This window comes from Python bivittatus, unplaced genomic scaffold (genome assembly GCF_059951505.1).
Source record: "Python bivittatus isolate LINGU-HERP-01145 unplaced genomic scaffold, Pbiv_v1 ctg000980_np1212, whole genome shotgun sequence".
Taxonomy (NCBI): Eukaryota; Metazoa; Chordata; class Lepidosauria; order Squamata; family Pythonidae; genus Python; species Python bivittatus.
This window is the reverse complement of record NW_028277125.1, coordinates 52068188-52092044: the sequence shown is the minus strand read 5'-3', so window position 1 is coordinate 52092044 and position 23857 is coordinate 52068188. Positions and strand designations below refer to the sequence as shown.

General features: G+C 35.1%; 1 protein-coding gene across 5 annotated transcripts in view; it reads right to left on the bottom strand.

Annotated features, from left to right (window-relative positions):
• Positions 1-23857, bottom strand: part of VTI1A (vesicle transport through interaction with t-SNAREs 1A) — a 279816-nt gene that overhangs the window by 24723 nt on the left and 231236 nt on the right. For 4 of the 5 annotated variants that reach the window (XM_088132265.1, XM_088132261.1, XM_088132266.1 and 1 more), the window contains one exon: positions 8222-10864. The exons of the other annotated variant lie outside the window; for it this stretch is intronic. Coding sequence is in view for 2 of the 4 variants with exons in the window: in XM_088132261.1 (XP_087988387.1) it covers positions 10771-10864 (94 nt within the window). In the remaining 2 variants the exon portion in view is untranslated. Of the gene's footprint in view, positions 1-8221; positions 10865-23857 lie in introns of those variants that run through there. 5 annotated transcript variants of the gene reach the window in all.

Sequence of the window (23857 nt, the reverse complement as noted above, 5' to 3'; positions counted from 1 at the left end):
TTTTTTTCCCAGCATATTTTACAAGCTGTAGTTTAAAAGATAAAAATAAGTTTTGGAACCACCGAGAGAGAAAGAGAGAGATTGGAGATGGGGAAACAACTAACAATAGTCCTCCCATTAATTCCAAAGTCTTCAGTAGGAACAGAGCTAATGCATGATTTTAGCTCACACTGAGTCTGCTATGAATGAGTGGTGAAGATGGACCTGAGCTTTAAATTATGAGGGTGGTGGTGGGAAGTTGTTTCAAGCCAACATAACTGACTTCTGAAGCTGTAGAAAAGATGAATTGAATGGTCAAGCCTAAGAAGAAGTTATAATGCTAGTGTAATTAATGCATCACAGATGAGAAAGAGAGACAATCCAGGTTGGAAAGAGAAAAAGAGAGACAATCCAGATTTAAAATCTGCTTTCTTTTAAAACAATTGAAAGGGAAATTGTTTGGTCAGACAAGGGCTGTTTGTGAGCATGGTTGCTGAATGTTTAAAAAGCTATTATTGACTTCAGTATGAATTGCATTATAGTAAGACCAAAGAACACTTAAAAAGTGAGCCACAATATTATAGCTGGGAAGCCATCTGTGATATTATCTTTGGATCTAGTCTCTTGTTATGTAGAAAAAAAAATCTGTAACATACTCTCTTACATACTGTATCAATTTTAGTAGTTAGGTATGCTGTCTATTTTGCTGAAATGAGATTAACAAATTGCTAGTGTGTACTAAACTGGTATCTAAAATCTTAGGTTTCCCTACCAGATATACTTATTTCAACTGGTATGTTGAATAGCTATTACATTCTTCAGGCCACATGTTTCTCCCTATCATGTCTTTTGCTCTCAATAACATACTAGCATTCTCTCCCCAATTTCCAAATATTATCAAATTTGCAGGTGAAACAAAACTGGATAAGGTAGCTAATACTGAGAAGAAAAAAAAAGAAATGTAAAACAATTTGCAGGTGAAACAAAACAAATTACAGAAATAGTCTGAAAAAAAATGATGCAACATCATTTATTTACCAGTTATACAGGATGTTTTTGGTGCAATTAAAATGCTGATTTGGACTCAAGCAGTAAACTGGTCATGGTTTTAAAGTATAAAGGACTAATCCCTCTTCACATTGTGGATTGGGGGCTAGCATTGCACAATTTTGCATGTGCCAAAAAATAAAATAAATTGCTGAAATTTTGTGAGATTGCCAAATTTTGCAGACGATTGGTGAGTTCACTGCCAAGATCTCAAACAATCTTGCATAAGAGTATTGAAAATCTCAACAGATTTTGGTGTACTCTCATGCAAAATCACATTTGAGGCTGTGGCCATTAAAAAGAGTTCTACATAATGGATGGCATATAGGAGTTTTGGATACCAGATACCACTAGGCATCTTGCAGATGGTAGCTGGAGAGGCCCTTTTGCAAGCTCATTCCAAAAACAACCTGTAATGTTTGACAAATCAGAATTACAGATTCTGTGATTCTTGACTGAATCTGCATCTGACAAGCTTCAAGATTTTAGAAGGAACATCAAGAGATTCATTTATTATAAAAAAACTTTTATGGTTGCTCAGGTCAAAATACATTTTGTGAATTTCAGAAATACGTTCAGGCTAGGAAACTGTGATAACCCTTGGGGAAAACCACATGAAGGTCAGTATTTAATTCAATTCCAAGAAAAAAGAAAAGAAAAAAAACAGTGGGAGAAATTGCTTCCCCTTTTCATTGACTGATACCTTCTTGCTCTGACTTGAAACTTCATGAAAACAATGCAGTGCAAGTCCATTGTGGTTCTCAAGGATACCCTCTACTGATTACCCCAATACTTATTCAGAAAGGGGTCAAATCAGATAGCTTATGCCACCTATTCTTTTCAACTATTAGATAAATTAATAAATTCAAACTGTGCAAGAACAAAATGTCATTCTCCCATGAACCAAAATATCTGTTTTGATTCTACTATATGAGTCAATGAAAGATGTACTTCACTGAATTTTAAATTTATCTATATGACAATTAAAAAAAAAAAGTCATTAACTGTAAATGAACTTTTATTCACTCTACCTCCATACCATTTAACTTTAGATTCGGACTTTAATTTTTAAACAGATACAAAGAACAAAAGAAGACTCACTTGTTCCCTGTTGGCCATTCATATAATCCATCTGGAAAGTTAAACCAATTTACCATTTACATCTGGGAAGTTTTTGAATGTCAGTTTAATGAAAATGGGTCCTGACTCATGGTGAGAAGAAAATAGAGGAGAAAATGTACATATATGTTTATGTCTAAGTGAAAGAGAATAATACAAACTGAGAGCAGCCTTGTCCTCTCTGGACTGGTCTCCTGTTGAATTCATTTGGGATGGACTAGAGATAGAAGCAGCAGATCCCTCTTGTGTTTGGCTGTTACAGCCATACCTCAGGAAAAGTCCAAAGAACTATCAGTGGACTTTCTTGAGCAACAGATCAATACTGTGCTTCATATCAGCCAAGCTGTTATTCACGCCAAAGGCAGTTGTTTGGATGAAGGGAATGACTGAGTGCACAAGTTCACTGTATCATAGTCTACAGATGTTTTTAAAAAACTCCTCTAGATGCCTTCATTATTTATATGTAACAAATACAACAGCTTCAGTCGGTGTAGTGCTATATTCTGAACATACTTGATACAAGATTTGTTCTGTTTAGCGTCAAGGTTGAGTACCTATTTATATGTTCAACATTAAATTAGTCCATATCATATATATCTGTATATATAGATACAGATATACAAATTACTTGGAAAACAATGTAATTGTTTTGTTTTGTTTTTCTCGAGATATATCCAATTTCTTTATTTCTGGTTCTCTGGGAATGGAATGTTTATGTACTGTCAACATTGCGATATGTATTGCAAGCATTGTGATCTTTTTGTACTACATGCATATGTAATTACTTAGGGAAAATTGCTCATACGTGTATTTGTAAGTAGTGAAAGCATTCTCACTGATTAGGAAAATCAGGGGACATATAACCACATTATATTTGGGTTTGCAATCTTTTCATTCATGTAAAAACAGAAATCACCAAGTTGTGATCTCCATTTGCAGGTGCTTGAGTGGAATTGCAGACCACGAACCTGTTCAGTAGCATGACTGCAGCCCAGGTGCAACCCTATCTCCTCTTACCATTACTTCCTTCCTCTTCCCAACTGCATGATGTAACATAACTTACCACTCACTGGCGGCAACCAAAGAAATTGAAGATGGTAAGAATTTTTAGTCTGCTAGTTGTTGTTTTCTTGTTGGGGCCTTAAACCTCAATGGTGCTTAATTTCATCACTTACTGTAGGTGGCAGAGGTAGCCTAGCCATTCTTAGTGTTCTAAGTAAATTAGCATTGAGGTTACATATCTGCAGTATGCTGAGTGCAGGGCTGGCTTGGAAATTTTCTCAGAAATTAGCCTACATGGAATTGGACATCCAACACATATGGAACTTGATCAATACATGGTTGCTGCTGGTACATTACTGGGCCCCATTACTAGGCACTCAGTGACTTGGGACTAGTGCCTAAAAGATGCTTTCCTATTACATAAGCCTTCTTTAGTCACTGAAAGTTGCCGGCCAGAAATGGTCGCTGCTTCAGCGGTTCGAGTCCAGCCTTCGCGTTAAACAGGGTGAGCTCCTGTTTCCTCCCCAGTTCCTGTCAACCCAACAGGTCGAAAACTCACGTGAGTAGATAAATGGGTACTCTCAGTCCGGTGGGAGGAAAAATGCTGGCGGCGCCTTGCAAAAAAAAAAAGGAGTTGGGAGCAGTTGCCGGTAAGCGCGAAAAACTGCACGCGCCCGAAAAGGGTGCGAAGCAACGGAAACCCACCTCCTGCGCTTGCCAGCTGGGCTCTGCCCTAGGAAGGAGGCTCTGGCAAACCACTTCCGAAAAACAATTGCCTTGAAAACTGCAAGGACTCATCCAAGCAGTCACTGCAGGGTCAGCAATGACTGAGCGCAGACAAAAAAAAAAAAAAAAGGAATTGTACTTCACCAGCAAATTCAGTAAACAGTGTGCATTGCCTTTGTTCTTTCTGTGTGTTTAAATTTGGATTTTATTTTATTGCCATTTTTATTCTATTCCACTTTAATAATCTTAATGAAAGAAGGCTCAGAAATTCTTCAGATATATAAATACATCTCTAAGAGGCATATATATATATATATATATATATATATATATATATATATATATATTTCTTGTCCCTTCTTGGCAGGTTTTCCTCATATCAACTTCTTTTAAAACTCTTTTTACTTTACAATTTATTTGGGGTTCTGGTGCGAGTGCAGCTCTCCTGAAACTGAAGTTCAAAAAATGTTTAAAAGCGATTTGTGGATTGGCAGAGGGAACTGATAAAAGAGATGCTCTCACAGAATGGGAAAAAAAAAAATACATACAGTCTTCAGAATCACATTCTACAACTAAATCCAAAGATCCATTTGACTAGCATGACATTTCCAGGAACATTTTGGACTCATTTTTATTGAAGAAGTCCTTAACACAGCATGGCAAAACACTTTCAGAACTAGAGGCTTTAATAATGGCATTTGTTCATCAGTTTTTTAAAGACCTAGTTTAGAATAGTTGGTTGGGATGTGGCCCGTATTTCTGAAACTGGATTGTATTGATATGTTTTGCAAAAGACAGGCTTTACCATTAAGCCAATGAATGAGGTAACAGATTTCTACCAGTCTTCCTCTCCCCCATTGTGGGCTGTTCTCGGAGGCCATCATTTTTCTGAAATGCTTTCTGCTGATGCTTTGAAAATGCACCTAATGTATAAATGAGCGTCACTGGTCCTCGGCATCCCCATAATAGCCCATGGGGAGCTATGAAGCATGTTTGATTGAGTAGGTGCATGATGGATGACAAAACTATGGAGTCTGCTTGGTCTTGAGTGATAGTGTTCAGTCCAGCAGATGCATGCCGCACAATGGTTGTTGCTAGATGGACCAAAGGTAGTTGTGAGTGATTAACAGACCAGAATCAGTGATACGATTCTGCTGAAACTGGGTACAGTTCTAATTCTACTGAGATTAGAATATGATTTATAAATTACTCCTCCTTCTCAAATGATATGATGAATTTTAGCTAGATCTGTTCATCCACCCAACTCTTTCTGTTTCACCACAGGATTTAGTGCTAACATCAGCAGGCAATACAAGGATACACAATTAAAAATAAATCTTTTGTTCCCCCTCCCAATAAGAGGCATTTAATTGCAGCTGCTTGAAACAAAACTCTCCTTGTTCAAAAACACATGCCGAGCAGTTAGTCTGTCATGAATAACAGAATTTTATTACGACTGCCACAAAAGTTCTCAGGGATTCTCATGTAACTCTTTCCATCACCAGTGTTCTCTAGATTTCTAGTGGGAGGTTTAAAAATAAAAGAGATTATACATGTAGTTCTGAAGTGTTTAATCCAAGGGTAGAGAAAAATATATAAATATTTATGCTTCAAAATTTTATTATTTAAAATTATTCTTGAACATTTCCAGAAAGTCTAAAATGAATGCCTACTGCTGCTGGTTGCAAATTAAGTACAATTATTTTTGTGTTCTGCACTTGAATATAACTCACAGCAAAAGTCATTTAAAGGGGTTAACATCAACCTTAATTAAATATTAAAGTGTGCCTGTACCTGCTGCTATTGTTGCCCTTAGAATAAGATATAACCTATTTTTGACAAGTTTTCATCTTTCTCTGTGGAAGACGCTACATGAAACCAAATCAGTGGCAAAGAGGAGGGTAATGAATAATCTATTTCATATTCCAACAGTACCCAGAGCTCTGAGTGGAAAAATATTCAGTCAGATGATAGCATGAAGCTGCTGAGATACCACATGACACAGCTAATGTTTAAATAATGATAATAATAATAATAGAAGTAATAATAACAATAATAACATGATAAACAAATCATTAGCCCTGAATATTTGTTTAATTCAATTTGTTAATGAACATAATGGTGGGGACTGATAATGAAAGAAAATAAAAACGTCTAAACAGGCGCCAAGCTGCCAGTGATGCTCAATTATTTCCTTGTCAAGTTTTTATGATTTAATGAGCTCCTCTGGGACTGACGGCTGTCAGTCAGTCGTGACTTTTTGACACCATTACAACTTCAAATACAGCAGCAGGCAGGCTGTTTTCCTCGGATTTGAAATACTGAAATGATCTGACAGGTTTAAAGAAAAGATGTGCAAAGAGAGAGAGAGAGAGAGAGAGAGAGAGAGAGAGAGGAGACACAGTTGCTTTCTCTCTCTCTCTTTTTATGGGACAGACAATCTCAGGGTGCTGTTTGGTAATGAAAACCCAATCACTGAGGTCATTATCTGATGAGGATTTTTTTTTTTAAAGACATTGGCAGGATTTTTCCCCCTTATTTCTTTACTTAATGACAACCCTCAATGGGTTTGCCCCGCATGGGATGGTCAGAGCTGCACAATTTTGTTCACCATTAATTTCAGTCTTTGAAGCTCCATGCTCTGAAGCAGCAGCAAAGAAAACCCCCCACCAAGCTGGCTGCAAAAATAAGACAATCCAGACTGCCTTAAACAGAATACCAAATGGCCTTGTATCCCCGAGATGGGAACTGACGTCAGTCCAGCTACATTTTTTTGATATTTTCCCCAAATGTAGAGCATTTAAAAAGTCTTTAAAACTCAAGCATCTTTACTTAAACTGTTTGATTCTGCCTCAGTGCAGAATTAGTGTTTTGCTTTGTGGAATTGTTTAGCAAATAGGAACGTACACACTAGAAAACTAAATTAACAGTAAGATGTCTTAATTTGGCTAATTCATTAACAGCTTTGCAGTGTTAGACTCATTTGCTTTTCAATAGTTATGCTTGGATCCATTTGATTCATACATTGACCTGAAGACATATGGCGCATACGTTCAGTGGCAGGCAGAACCTGTGTGGTAGTGGATTGGCAGGGATAGTTTTCCTACAGTCGGGTTTAATTGCTCAGGCACTATAGAAGCAGCTTACTCAGGGTAACTTTCACATGGACCCTGAGAATTCACTTGAGGATAAAAGTGAGTCTAAGATCTCATTTGAACAAATGAAAACAGTGATCACTGAGCTATGTATGGGTGCTTATTTTCTGTAAACCAAGGTTGACAGTGAACCTGGAAATTCTTCATATACCCTTTTCTTCCTGTTAACAAGGTGCTTATTACGCAGAAAATATTAAACCATGCCTAGTCAAACCTTCTGCTGATGGAACATAGTCTAGGAGTCAATTTATAGTCAGTGCAACTGTTTAGGGAATGTACGATATGCAGTGGCTGTGCATACTTTGAAAATAATTTAGAAGAATCGCTCCAGGCCAAGCATGAGCACAGCACCTCTCTGCTACCCAACAAAGCAGCTTGATTTTTTTCTCAAGCTTCAGTGCAGGTCTGAAAAAAATGTGCTGCTTAAATGTCATATTAAAGCAGTGGCATCTTTTCACAGTTGCGTGGACACCTGAAAAAAGTCAAGCTACTTTAATGAATAGCAGAGGGGTGCTGTTTTCACATTCAATCTCAATCACTTTTAAACCATGCACTGCCCAAGCATGTAATCTATATCTGATATCTAAACAGGGGTATACATGAGAGTATGAGACTTTTCTTTGTGGGTATACATAACATGCATTGCCATATCATGTACACATTAGTTTGGGTGAAACAGAGCATCAAAAAATAACTAGTCATGTTAAAATTTTGAATTAGTCCTACATATTCTTAGGATAAATTCATATAAAAACAGTTCCTATGGCTTCTGTAAGATTAGATGTTCAAAAATCAGAACATCTATACACATTACAGAAGGCCTATGTAAGGAGGCACTGGCTTGATTATCAGATCATCAAATATAGGAATATTACTATGACAAATTTGTTTTATGAAACCTATGAAGCATACCTCCAAATGTTTATATATATAAAGATATATAAATTAATTCCAAATGTTTATATATATAAAGATATAAACATTTGGAATTAAAAGTGTTTGTTTTTTTTAAAAAAAAAACTCAATTATTTTGCATCTCTACAAGGGACTGGTATGTCATAGTTGCATTTTTGCAACAGTAAAGAAAAAAATCTTTTTGGAAAAAGGTTCCATCTGGAAGTATAACTTCAGGATTAAGTGCAGTTTTCACCACTGGCATTAAGAGGCAGAAAAATGACAAGCAATAACAAATAGCCTATAAACAGAATTTAATATATTTTCTTTGAACTTTATATTTACAGTAGCTGTTTTCAGAACAAAGGATTTGTGAAAATGTACATCTTCTGACCTGCTTTGATACATACTTTTAACACTGGAAAGCATCTTCTTCATCCCCATTTGCCCAGATCCCACAAACTCAGCCCTCCCCTATTATTAAGAAGGTAAAAGCTATAGTTCTGTGTACACAACTTAAATGATTTATCTGAAGACATACATGCCCTAACCTTTTTCCATAAATAACATTTCTCTTGTGAATCTCTTCATCTTGAATTTCTTCACTAAGCTATACAAGTTTTATTTGAGTCAGCTACATCAACATAACATTCATTTAGTTCTTTGTGTCTGGGTATAGTAAACATGTTTAGGGCCAAATTCTATTCCAGAGTGTTTGAATAGGGATATTGTGGATGTGTTCTTTAAAATGCTAGGTAGAATAAAGCTATTAGATTCTTATGACCTTCAGGTGATTGCCAATCTTTTGTGTCCCTCTAATATTTTATGGTTTAGTTTGTTCCATAACAATTCAAAATCTTTGCAAGAAAATAGTGAATTTTAAAAGTTATCATGAAAACGTCCTGCTTGCCTACCCAGGTAAATGAATAATTCTAAGCATGATTATTATTAGGTAAGTGTGGCACCCTTTCCTAATGAGCACCAGAATATAAAGGGATTTTAGCCAAACCTATTTTACAATGAGAAGTGGCAAAATAGTGGTATTAGCGCTTGAAAAATTGATCAAACAGGGATTATATACTGAGAAGGGCTAGAATATAGTCCTTCCAAATACAGTCCTACAGCCTTTTCTTTCTCTATTGTCTCTCCTTAGCTGATTGTGAGTAGTACAATAGGGTTTTAGAAGCTGCTGCAACCATATAGAACAACCTCCAAGGAATTCAAGGAACACTGGGAAACATAGTTTCCATAGTTCCCCAAATTCAGGGAAATTGGGAACCATATAAAGTATATTCCCTAGTAAGTATGGATGCTACACTATATGTTCACAGCTGTTGGGCTTGACAATTATCCTACTTCAAAGCCATCTATAAGCCCTTTAGGTCACTAAGCCCTGTACAGACTCCATATGGGAAAAAGGGGGCAGTGGAAGAAATTGCTTATTTGGGTCACAGGGATGAGGGAGGAAAATCATATCAAATTCAATTTTAACTTTGGATTTTATTGCCAGTTATGCCCAGTGGACAGTGTGAATATGTGTGAGATTGTACTGTTATCCATCACTTCATATATTGCATATTAAAGGGGCACAAACATTAAAAAAACCTTTCACATAATACTATATAAAGTAATAGGAGTGTTCAAACAATATGGGTGTTCAAATAAATGTTTTCAGGTCATCCTATTGACACTTATACTAAGGGACCAGATTGGACAATATTCCTGTATAGCATATAGACTAGACAGTAAACCTGCCTTGGCTGTACAAAGGGTACAAGGATGAGGGCTTGGTTGCAGCTTGACTTACAGTGTCCAAATACAGATTATATAAACTGGGTTAGAGATGAGAGGGCAAAATCACTGTCAAGACAGGGCTAAAAGGGAGATAAGTGAAATCTTAGAAGGATCGCAGAAGGATTTTACCAGCCTGATGTGAACAGATTTTATCCAAGAACATTAACTTAAGACCATATTTTTTTAAACAAATGAACATTACCTTTGGATACAATTCATTCAGAATATTCATTCAACCACAATACCATCATATTGATTCTAGCACAATTCTGCAGATTTTAAATGCCATTATTTTGTCACATTTAGATCCAGAAATGACATGAAGTGGTCTCCTTGCATTTATTAAACAGTATCTTCTTGATTTGAACTCCATATACATTAAAATCACAATAATACAGAGCAAAACTAACTGTAATACATGGTCATAGGGCAAAACTGCAAAATAAACTTAGTTGACAATTCAGAACATGGGGCGGGTGAGAATATATACAAGGTAAGAAAAGTGGTTGTTAGAATAAATCTTAGAATATTAAATTCACAGTGGACATTAAACCATACTTTCAAAAAAGTTTTATATTTATTAGAAACTGTCACTTTGCTTTTTGGGTTATATTAAGGAGAGTTAGGAGAATGTCAAAGGATATATTTGAAATATTTTTGCCTCTATTTCCAGGATCCTAAAAGGGGGTTCTGATAAAGATTTAAGTACCAATTCAGTACAAATCACGTTTCAACTGTTACCATTATCAGTGTTAATAATCTGCCCTTAAATTTAGTATCTTAATTATGATTGCAGTCTTTATATCTGATAATTATGTTTGCCATTCCATATGCTAAATATGGACATTCCTATTTTGAAATATCTCTTAACAAAAGACAAATATTTAATGAACATGCAGCCAAGAATGACACATACACTTCTCCTATTTGCCCCAGTGATGGACTGTGGGCTTTGAGAAGGAGAGCCATTTCAGTGCAAGAGAATGATTCATGTGACCACTTTGTCTTCATGACTCTGAAGCTGTTTGCTGCTGGTTAGCAAAGAACAAAGGTATCAATGTCCCCTGACAGAAAAAAAAATAACCATCAGGACTGCAAAGATGATGATGAGTGCCAAGATAACAATCAAAATCCGGTTCTGGATGATTCTAGGAGGAGAAAAAAGAGAAAGTGGTAAAAGACAATAAAATATGGGTATAAGTCAACTAATTTCCTATGCAGGTTTCCCAGAAAATATAGATAAGTAGCCTTTAGACTGTTTGCTACACTAATTTTGCTTAGTTTTGCTTCAGAAGAATGAGTAGATAAATTCAGTGTTCTGTTTGCAAGAACAGAAAATTAATGAGAGGTACAGATGGTGCTGGTGCAAACTAAGTTCCTTTTTCTCTCTCTCCATTCTCTTCATTTTCTTTGGAATACTACTTTTTACTTCTTTTCTGCATTTTATAAAATGCTGATTACCCCAAAATGAAACAGAGTGAGAAAGATGTATATACAATTATAGGTTTCTTTTTTTTTTGCTTTTGCCACAGTTCTGAATCAGTCCTCCTTCCAGATATATCTTCTTTTAGAAAAAGTGCAAGGGCCCCAAGACCTTTAATTCTCTAAGGGATTGGACTTTAAAAGATATATATGCATTTTAAATGAATTATATAAATCACTGTTTAATTAGTCATCTAAAATCACTCTCTCTGTGTACACGCATGTGTGCACGCACACACACACACACACACATCCTGACTGTTGGGTTGCATAGGAAAATGGATTTTGTCACATCATTTAATAAATACCACAAGGCATTATGCACATTCTAGAATACTTTTGATGTTTCATCCAGTAGAAAAGACAGCTTTTAGTAGATTTTGCCACTCAGGTAAATTATTACCAGATGGAAATATGATGCACTTACTTTTACCAAATACCAAGTTAGTTTTAGGAAAAGGATGATTCATTATAAAGAAGCAAGTGTTAAACTGTGGACTTCATGCTCTAAAAGCCATCTTTGTCTCAGTAGCGCAGATAAAGTAATAAGGCAAGCTTTATCCTGCTGTATAGTAAGATGGGAGCAATAAAAAGATTCAAGAAGCAATAACACTTTGTGTTATTCACCATTTGCAGAGATGAATCTCTTATTTTGTTAGCATACAAGCAATCACTCATCACTGTTTAAACTACAATGAGTAATTTAAGAGCTCTTAAAACACAGTAAGTGTAAATAATAATACCAAAAATAATAACTATTGAATAATCAACACTGTTTCTAAGAAGGTATTTGTAATAATCCAGTATAGGTTTTTTTTTTTTACTCTATATGCCTTAAATAAAACTAATATTAGCTTCTAAGAGTCAGGAATGATTTGGCTGTAGAGTATCATCAGAATCAGATACAAAAAGAAAATAAATATTAGAAAGTTTCATTGAAAGTTATGGATACCCCCCACAATAAAAATAAATATTTTTTTCAAAGAAAATGGGTACAATGAGTTCATTAGGCTTAGTTATTGAGTTATTGATGTATTTGTCAAAAAAGCTACAAGTTTTTTTTAATGTGCAAATTGTAAACTCTATAAATTGTAACTTCTTGTACACCAGTCCTCCCCAATACACACACAAACTAATGGAGATAGGACTAGATGCTTTGGAAAGTAGGAGAAAATCTTAAATCAATTTCAGATCACTCCCTATTTTTTTCACAGTGTCCCCCCTTGCTCCAACATTCACCTTAAAAAAAAGAAAAAGTAAATGGATGGATGAAAACTGTCACATCAGACAAACACACTCCCCTGTGACACTTTAAAAGGACCAGCTCTCTATCCTCCTGACAGGTTACAAAATGATCACATTTGCTGACACGTCTTCCGCAAAACTGCTTTAGTGCTTGTGTCCACTTTGCTAGCAGGAGATGAATGGCCTGCTTTGTCCTCATTTATCACTTAAAGCTAAACTAAGATCTGTCTCGTTTATTTTTCCTTTCCTCACTAGAAAGGATAGCACAGCATTAATTCTCCCACGATGACAGCTAATTCAAACTTAACAGGCAATATTTACTCTGCCAAAGGGAGCAGAGTTCTCTGTCTTTCTTCGAAGGAAAAAACATGTTTAATGGTCTAACAAACTAAAGCTAATTAAAGGGACTTCTGCTTCTTATTAGTTTGCAATGTGGATTAACACCTGAACTTAGAGCTCTCTCTCTTTTTCATTCATTCTCTTTGTTTTTTTATTTCCCTTTTCATATGGGGTATTCTCTAAAACAACACCTGAGAGACAACTATTTGACCAAAATAACTAACTGCATGAAAAGCAGCCTGCAGATTAGTCTGCTCAGTCTCATCGATCCGGCGGGGGCGGGGGGGGGGGTAGGAAAATTGAAACTGGGCAAAAAAGAACATTGAAAAACATAAAGAGTCATTTAAATTCAGCCTTAATAAAATAGAGTAATATACCTCTAATACAACTGTGGCTGACAACCATTGTATGTATGGGATGAGAGCTCCAAGGCATCTATAATGCTAATGTGCAGAGGATTAAGCATGGATATTTTCTCATTCTAGCACATATTTGGACAAATGCGTCTATCTAACACCCTAACATTCTTAAACCATTGCCTCATATCTGACCTAGTTATTGGTGTTTCAGTACTCTTAAATTAAACAGGGGGAGGAATAAATGAAATTATCTCTTCACATGTTTCAGTTCTGATTTTCTGGCTGCATACTTGATTGCAAGATTAGTTAATCAGCAAACTTGTCTTTAAAATCCTCCTTGTGAGAAGACAAATCTTTGCAGACCCCCACCTATATCTGCTAATTAAATGTTCCATTAAAGTGCAAATGTAGGATATGTATATCAAAGGTTAACTTGGAAGAATTTGAATTAGCTAGCTCATTGCATCTAAGGATACAATGTTGAACAGAACAAATTAATCATGAAATAGGAAGGATGCTATTAAGACTCCTTTTCAGAGTTTTCATTATACTTCATATTTTACTCAATAATACAGATTCTGTTTCCATTGTTACAAAAGTTATGTTGGCTCCATTGCTTCACTACTAGGGAAGCTGAGCAAATAACATCTTGGAAATATTGCTGGAGCAGCAAAGCTCCACTTTGGAGGGCAACAGGAGAGAACATACCATGAAAAACTTTGATTCTGCTGTTAGCACATTTCAGACGGCAAGTCAACAACCCAGGGCACTAAAGAAACGAATTGGGGGCTGAGTGGGATTTCAGTAGCATTCTGTAATCAAACCAGCTCAGATGGCAGAACAATGGAGTTGGCATTGACAGGGCCCATCTGTAAAGAGGTTTCTAATACTGTCACAGCCAGACACTGCCAGTGGGTATAGCTCCAGGCAAAGCAACAAGAAATTTCAAGTGGAGGAGGGAAAGAAGAAAAGTAAGGTTCATCATCATCTGCAAAAAGCCACATAGCTTATTCACCAGCAAAAAACAAATGCTATCTGTAACTTTAGATTCCTTTCACCTAAAAAATCTCTGCAAACTCTCTCAGACAGGGAAGCCAGAGTCTCCTTTGAAAATGCAAAGCATGTTTACAGGGTAAATAATTTAAGAAAGAATATATACTTGAAAGGAGACACCATGGAAACATCATGGCTAAATGCCTGAAGGCAAAAACTTGTGCATTTGCATGCCGGATTTTATTAAGTTAGCACACTGTAGCTTTAAAAGAGTGCATGGCCAAATTAAAAGGAATGTGTGACTAAAACTTCAAGGATGCTCCCAGTTTGCATTATGAATCATAGTACTGCTGATATTAAGATGAATTATCTGTTGATTCTGTGCAGCCTACATACAGAATGCACAGAAGCTTTTCCTACAGACCCACAAACTGCTGTTATGATAAAGCTGGGCAACTAATTCAGAATTTTCTAAGTTTTTCAGTGACTTGAGTTACAGGACTGCACCCATGAGGACTGAATCACACATTAAGCTCTCTGAACAAATGTGTCACCAGAAATGACAGGGGAAAAAAGTTTTCTAAATAAATTTTACTGGGCAAAATCTGTTACAGATTTTCCCAATCTGGGAGAGATTGGTCTATTGCAATAATTATTGATTTTAATTATTCTGCAGAAAGAACAGTGTTTATAAATCATTCTTGATTTCAAAGAATGAAATCTTTAATTAATCATGGATCCAGAGCTGGCCAAATAGTACTAAGCAGAAGCTGGGTTTTATCTATAGTCTCTAGATCAATCATTCATGACCTAAAGATAATCATTACATTTTAGGCCATCCGTGTTACAATCCTGTGTACCTGGGCACTTGGCTTGAATTCTGAATTTACAGTAGGTGGGATAAGGTGCAGATAAACACTATGTACATAAAACATCAACCCTTCAGGGATAAAGAAGATCATTTTCACAATGAACTCCATGCCAAGAGATATTGAGCATGTATTTTATACTCCTTGCCAATGTTATTGCTTTATATGAATTTAGTGTGACAAAATTAAATATTTCAAATCCATGCATACATTTTGTGATGAGTTTTTCAGCTTGGCTATATCTGCAGAAATTCCAAAACATGCCATTCCTATCATTACATGATATAATTAAGCTATTCTTATGTTAAAGATTCTGTTAAAATCCTTTAGGAAACAAAGAAAGCTGCATTCATTAGGGAGAAGGGCACAACATTTAAGAGTCCAGGTTAATGCCTTCTACATTATTTAGTGCATGACTATCCCAGGGAGTAATAATGGGTTGCCATTAAACAGTATTGTCTATAATAACAATTTGTATAGTACTCAACTATTGTATTTTCTAATGAAATACTTTGAAATCTCCCAAGAACTTCAATGGATTGCTAAGGAAAATCTACTCATATACAAAACATGCCAATTGATAAATGCAACTTAAAAAAAATATATTGTTAAAAATTAACAATAGAAAAAAATGGAATTTTAAATATCCAAAGTAATTGTAGTGACTGAATTATTAGTATCAAAGGGCTGAGATAGGGTTTTCCAACAGAGCATATCTACCCATTCTCAAATCTGTTTGTACTGAACTTTCATAAAGATGCTCATAAGATATGGTCTGGATTACAATCCATGTAAGTCTGAACATCCATTCTGTATACTGATTTTGAAGGACTGTCCATGCATTTAGCTCCTAGGGCCGTTCTAAAAAAGGAGAGAACATAGAAACCACAATGTTGTCTAATTTAGATTTAATAAGGGGTGTTTACTTTGCTGAAAGGAGTGAAACTTTCTACTATATTGTGGGGCAGAACATAATACCTAGGCAACCATGCAAATATGGTGATTGAAAGTATAGTCAACAGGCCTGTGACAGGCAGAACATTGATAAAGCAGGACAGAGGAATATCCCAGAAGAAGTACAGCCAGGCATAAGAAACCTAGTCTTTTATGTTGGAAATGCAAGAACAAAGCAGGACCATAGGTGGTGGTTATGTAAAAAAAACCTTCAAAAGTAAAATTTGAACCAAAATGACAGATTAGGTATGGTAGGTATACATAATTATTATTATGTATAATTCCAGAAAATTTACTAATTTACTAATTCCACAATTTACTAAGATACATGTTGACAGCTGCAAGAATAAACTTGGCATAACATTGGAAAAGAGAAACTATTTCTTCTGGGGAAGAAATGGCGGACTTAAGACGGCTATGCAAAAAACAGAGCTAACAACTGCAGTGGAATGAAGAGATGGCGCGTACACCGGCCCTTTGATAATTCCTCTCCGGACAAGGTCACCCACAAGTGCTCCAGACGGTTGCTCCTTGTGGGAAGACTGCAAGACAGTGGTCTCTGGCAGGCTTTGAGCACTGGGAGATGAAGGAATAACCATGATCAGCACCTTTGAAAGGACACTGGGTTTGCACATTTTCTTTTCTAATCAATTTTGGAAATTGCTTCTTAACTGCTTTTCAGCTATTAGGAACCTTTGGATGGACAAGTTTTACAGCACTGGGTGAGTTTCCTTTAATCCTTAGCAAAAGAAGTTTTAAATACAACTTTAAGGATTTTAAAAAAAAATCTGAGTAAACAACAAAAGGGTGATTAAAACTTTGATTTTAGAAAGTTACAAATGGACTAAGGGTCCAGATAAGATTTTGGAATTAATTATAAAGAATCCTTCCCATAGGAAAATGCTTTTGTTCTGAATTCTTAAAAAACAAAACAAAACAAACAAACAAAGACTTTAAAAAAAGTCTAGTTCTAGAGGGAACTAGAAGGAACTAAAGATTACAATTAAAGGAGAAGATCACTCAAACTTAACTTACAAATACAGAATGAAGCAAAATATGTTAACATTGGGCATATTGAAGGATATTTTTGAAAATGGACCCAGAAGTTAATTTTAAGAGTGTCTGCCTCTATAAAAAGACTGTGTTTAAAAGATGTTATAGAAGAGGAACGAGTTTTACCTGACAATATTGAGACTGATTTGAAAGTGGGTTTAAAAATGACAGGCTATAAGAATGACACAGAAAAAGATGTTACACTGGACATACAAAAGAAAGCAGCTGATATCTTAATAATTAAAAGGGTTATACAAATAACAAACCAAGAGAATGATCTGGATAATTTTCTTATATTGGATTTACAAAAGTGGCTTGTTAAAGCTTTGAAGAATTTTGTGAGAAGGGACAAAGAAAAAAAAGAAAAAAAATCAAGTTCTAAGACATTATTTGAAGGGACTAAAGATCAAGATTGTTAGAAGTAAAAGGAAGGAATACAGAGTTTGTTTATTTGATCAAGGTTAAAATAGACATGTTACTATCTCTGGTAATCTTTAAGGGACTTTTGCTGACATCAGGACTGAAGTGACAAAGCTTTAAGGATTTGTTTATAGATAAGAGATGGGATATGGGAAGAAGAGATAATTTGTTGTATTTTAAAAGAAGGTGATAAGTTATTAAAAATGTTTATACTTGTAATGAAGGGGAAAGTCATTTCTTTACATTATATTTATTTTCTTTTCATTTACTATATTCTTATTTTTTTCTATTTTTTCTATTTTTTCTTTTATGCACCTATTTTTTTCCTTTTATTCTTTATTTTTTTCCAGTTTGTATTAGTTTTTATTGTTCTAACTGTGATTTTTAATAAAATTACTATTTTAAAAAAAAAGGAAAAGAGGAACCTTGCTAACAATATCAGATTGGATGACCAAAATTGGAGAATATGTAGTAATGGCAAAATTTATAGTATATTTCCATAACTGAAGTTTAACCAAATTTAAGCAAGAGTAGCTCTCTTACATATGACACATTACACACCATGGCAAACTTCAATATTCGAAATATGATTTCTAGGAAAAAAAATATGAGACTAACGAAAAATAACAGATGAAATAGAAACTAGCAACAATTCTTAATATTCAGTGTAAGTATAAATATTTAAATAGCAGTTAGCAGATGGGGGTACAAATGGAGTGGAAGGGAAGACTATGTCACCAGAAAGTTTCCCACAATGATGTTTATTTATACTAAGTAGTTGTTTCTTTTGTTCTATCCCATATTTCTATTTTTTCTTTTTTTATTATTATTATTTTAAAAATAAAAAAAAGTATTTTTGAAAAAGAAAGTCTTTTTTTTTTTTTGCTCTAGTAATACCAGTTAAATTAATGCATGATACAAGTGGTAAAGACTCCCCCAAGTTGAGCTCAATTTCTGATGGCCACATGGACATAACCAAGAAGTTATCTTGATAACAACATAATAATAGTGGCTTTCTTCTGGGATATTCTGGGCTACCCTATACACAGAAGCAGTGTCAACCATGAAACTGCAATTCCATCTGGAAATAACAGGTCATGATTAAAGAAGTAACTGTAACAAAAAACTCTTTGTGTACATATGTAATAAAATTACTGCTACTTTAGCATATTGCCATAAGAACAATAAAATAACTTTTGCTGAATTGTAGGCATGTCAAACCAACATTTCCTCACCAGCTGTCATCAGAAATTCAAACGTTCACGGGTAACTAACTATTTGCATTCTAACAATGTCCCAGGTTCTCTTGCAGGTCTTCATGTCTAAGCTTGGGTATGTTATTTAGTTTCACCTCTGAAAGTGCTCTTGCCTGCACTGGTAGTTCCCAGGCTTGTTATATTTCCTCTTATCTTGTTAATAGGCATTTTAATTACAGGTAATTCCCTGATTCTTGAAACACCTGATGTCCTCTTCAAATATCTGATAAGATTCTGCAATGAACAAGGTATGGAGTATCTGATATATCCACAAATTGCTGAACCAGACCACCCTGCCATATAAAGATGTTTGGACTGGAGTTGTTTATATCAGTGCTAAGTACAACTTCTAACTTATTAGATGAATAAAATTCCCAGCAGCCATCAGTGTTAATTTATGGGCTATTCCTTCAGGTAAAAAAAGAGCATAGCTCTTGAATTTATTAAAAAATTGCTGTATCTTCTTTCATTTAGTACATTTGCTAAAGTTTGTTGTTTTCAGATTAAAGAACACTTTGTAAACTTCCATTTCACAGTTATTCTGAAGGACTAACAAGCCTTGCTCTTTTGTGTGGGACTATAGACCTAATCTTTTCAGCTAACATATTTCACAAAATATGACTTTTCAGTTTACTGTTCAATATTATTATATATGATCATAGATGCACAGAATTACTTGCCATTGTACTTAAAACATATATATTAACCCTATGTAAACTTATGTAGTGAAATGTCAAGGGGTATGCAAATATATGAGCCTGAAAGATGACCCCATTATCAAGACGCTAATGAGTTGTTCCTTAGAAATAATGAGGAAGATGGCTCTATTTTATCAGTTCTGTAGTGTTTTTATTTGCATTTTGTCAGTAGAAAATATTGATTCTTGAAGGTGTAAATACATAGGTTTCTGAACAAACTAGGAAGAAAAAAGTCATCTGCTTTATTTCACTAGTCATAACATATATGCAGAAAAAGCTAACAGGAAGAAAATAATTCCTGTGGTAACTATAGTTTCATTTACATTACACAAATTTTAAGGAAACAAAATGAACAATCTCCAAATAGCACAATTCCAACTCTTCTAATACAGAGGCAAAAAACTTCAGCCTTAACTATGATTTCAATCAGCCAACTGTTTCAAAATGTCTGAATGATTAGATCCTGGACATAACTTTTACATTTAGATATATTTCCTTTTCTGTCTTTGGATGTATGCCTTTTTCTATATGATGTTGTCTATAGTTGTCTTAACCATGTTGACCTCTTTTCAGTCAAGAAGGAAAAAAAGATCCTCCCCCCCACCCCACGCCAGGCATTTGCAGCAATTGTTCCTGAAAATGCACTATCCAAAATGTTAGTACTTCATGTCACTTTCTGAGTGATAGAAAAACATTTTAGTATGTACTATATATATTCATCCTCCACCCCCTTCCTTGAATGCTATGAAAAAAAAAAGAAAACAATCATGGCTAAGGCCATTTGTGAGGATGGCATTAAAGAAGCCTACTCTGAGACAGATAAAAATAATGAGAACCTTTCTGTCAAGAAGGATTTAGAAAATATCACTAGCATTATTAAAATTTAATTTTTTACTGTGCTTTTTTGGTTCCCCATTTTTCCAAAGATAATGAGCAGGATTGCACACCTCCACATGGCTATGACTTGTTTTGTACAATAAATTCAGTCTTTCCAGTCTGAAGACATTTCAGACAACAATCCTGACTGCCATAGTCTTGTTTTTTCCCCTCAACCTGTGCTGTGTGCTTTGAGCCTACCTCTAAAAACAGTTCATGAACTAATTTTCCAGAAGGTCAGTGGAACAAATAAAAGTTATTTTTTGCCCATCTGATTCAGTGAAATGCTGGGAATAGCAAGAGAAGGAATGGGAGGGAGGGAGGGAGGGAGGGAGGGAGGGAGGGGAAGGAAGGGAAAGGAAGGGAAAGGAGAAAGAAAGAAAGAAAAAGAAAGAAAGGAGGAAGGGAGGGAGGAAGGAAAAGTATTCAGAAACAGCTTGCCTGATGGAGAATTAGCTGATAGGAAATGGTTGCTATTATTGAAGAACTACACCCCCACCACCTCCCACTGCATTAGTGGACTGGACATATTTGAAATTTTATTATAAACTTAATATCCTGCTTTTATAAACGAATACCATCCTGTACATTGGGAGACATTACATATTGGGAAGTTGGCTACAAGACATACCAGGCAGTTTCCGACTCTACCTTTCTAAAGAGAAATGAGATTAGAATCATGAATTTTTGAAGAACATGATGCCATAGCCTTATTTACCAAAAAAAAAAACAAAAAAAAAACAACCCAAAAACCTTATGGACTCAGTATATTACTGTATAGAAATATTTCCTCAAGGGATGAGGATATTCGTTCAGTAACTTTAGGTGGAAAAAAATAGATCTGAATAATCCATCTTGGTATTGTATATATTCTCAGATCTCAACACTGTCAGACTGTTCTCCAAGGTAAAGAGGATGACAAATTCCTCATGTGAAAAGTTAAACTTCTTTTGTATCCAGCACATCATCCAGGTAATTCTCGCTTAACAGCCCTAATTGAGAGCAGAATTTCCGTCGCTAAGCAATGTGGTCGTTAGGTGAAACATCATGTGACTGCACCACTAGCTATGGATGCACCAAGATTTGCCCATATAATATCACTACTGTGGGAGTTGTGGTGGCTTCCAGCTGCAATTCAAAGTGCTGGTCTTCACCTTTAAAGTTTGTGTTACTCAGGGCCTGGACTTCTCAATATCTGCCTTCTCCAAGTTGAATTTGCCTATCTGATCTATAAGTTTACGAAATAAATAAGATTCACTAAATATTATAATGTATAAACCATGGCCATATTCAGGATTCCCAAACACCCTTCATATAACAGCACTCTGCCTGAAGGAAAACCACTCTAAAGGGTTTTGAAGACTATATTAGGAAACACCTAAGATGCCAAGCAAAGAATGTTACTGGCCTGTTGGCTTCTTTTTCTACCACTGATGGCACTGTCATTAAATATCATGATTAATTTTGTAATGATTACTGTATATTTATTGAGGGTTTGTTTGGGCATAGGTGGCTGCCTTTGGAAAAATAGCATATTAAAAAAAAAATCCCTATCTAGCACTGTTCCTATGATCCAAAATACTGATTAAGATATGCATAAGGATACTGTGCAAGTACAGTTGTAGTCTTCACTGCAACAATGAACTACCTTGACTAGTTGAACATAGTATATACAGTTCATTCACATAAATAGTTCCTTTTAACTGCATTTTAAGAGATATGCTTTTAAAGTAAATATCTCTTGCACTATAAAGTCATTTTTATCATTTTGAAATACAATTTTTGCGAACAGGATAAAGATGTCATGCTGAAATTCAATTGCCTATTATTTTTACAAAATCCTAAAATACTTACTATAGTTACATAATCTGTTCAGTCAAAATTATCTAATATGTTACAGAGGAAGAGTATATAATTAATGATTCCACAAACTGAATACCAAGAATATAACATATATACAGGTATGCTATCTTTTCATCAAATTAAGGTAGTATCTTACTAATTGAAATTAGTGTGTATGTTACAAACCTGCATAATAATTGTGATTCTAAACCATCTGTAATCATTTTTTTCTTAGTTGGATATTAATTTGTTTATAATATTCATTGGGTTAAAAATTAAACTTTAAGTCTGAATGCTGCACAGAAAAATCCCTTTAGTTACAGTCTTTAAAAATTTATGTCAAACACTGTGAAGTATATAAACTAAAATGTTGTGTAATACAGTTTATATGACTTCTGTCCTACAAGAGTTCCTGTGCTTTGAGCTCTGCCTAGAGAACTGCTGGTCATGTACAACAACATTGGCTAGGAAACTCTTAACCCTGCAGCAATTATGTGAAACATTTCCATATGCATCTCTGTGCTCAATACCCATATAAAATAGCCTTGAGAAATAAATAAATTGATTCCTAGGCAAAGAAAACTGAGTTATACAAATTATTTCTATATAATCAAAAAAATGGCAGTATTCCATGCTGGTTGTCTTCCCACAATATCATAATGGAGCCTTCTAGGAAGCTCCCCACATGGCTCTAAAATCTGAAACTGAATTTCTTGTACAAATCTATGATGATGATGATGATGATGATGATGATGAGGAGGAGGAGGAGGAGGAGGAGGAGGAGGAGGAGGAGGATCCTCTATTATAGCTGCCCACTGTAAAAGACTCTGGGAAATGAAGTAATAAATACAGCTTGGCCATCTCTATAAGGAAGGGCTTTCTTGCTATCAAATCCCTTTCTAACTGGGAATATACATTTCATGCATTCTGGTTACTGCTGAAAGAGGAAGCCCCCCCCCCGAGTTTTTGCTGCATATTAATTTTCTATGGGTCGTATTCAGAGATATTTGCAGCTAGTCACAATGACATCAAAATGACAAAACAACACGAGCTCTATCATTAATATACTTGTATGTAGCATTGTGGCACAAATACAAAAGGGCATTGTAATATTACAACTCACATTATGTTATGTTAATACACACACATATGGTCTCCCTTTTGTGGGTGCCCATAGATGTGCTGGAGCCTAGAACCAGTCCTAAATTCCATATTCTTCCAAAGTCTGGGGCCTGAGTAATTACTATGAAATTTGGTTTTAGCACAAGGATGAAACCTATGTTAAACAGAACAATTATCATCTGGAATCCCAATCTGACTGCTGTCAGTAAAGACAGAGGGAGATAATTTTGTACCATTTGATATACATAATAACTTTGAAAAGATCATTACCATCACCATCGGCTAGCTTAATTACTGCTGTCAATGTGTTAAATTTGTCAATATAATACAGCATTAATTTACTTATGTAGCTAAAACAATTTAATATTGGTGAGCAACCCAATTTCAGCCTATTTTTTTCCCTTTTTCTCCAGCTATAAATGAACGAACTTCTTTAAGAGGCAGTTTACTGACCCAGACACGATGATATAAAAAGCAAAAATGATAAAGCAATACATTTTAATTGATGTTTTCATAATTTTTTACTACAAACTTTGTCTCACCCACAAGGATGCTTATCAGGTCTTTTTATTAGCAGACATTTCATACGTACAGTGATGTTATAGAAAAAAATAGTTTTGTACCATGGCAAAT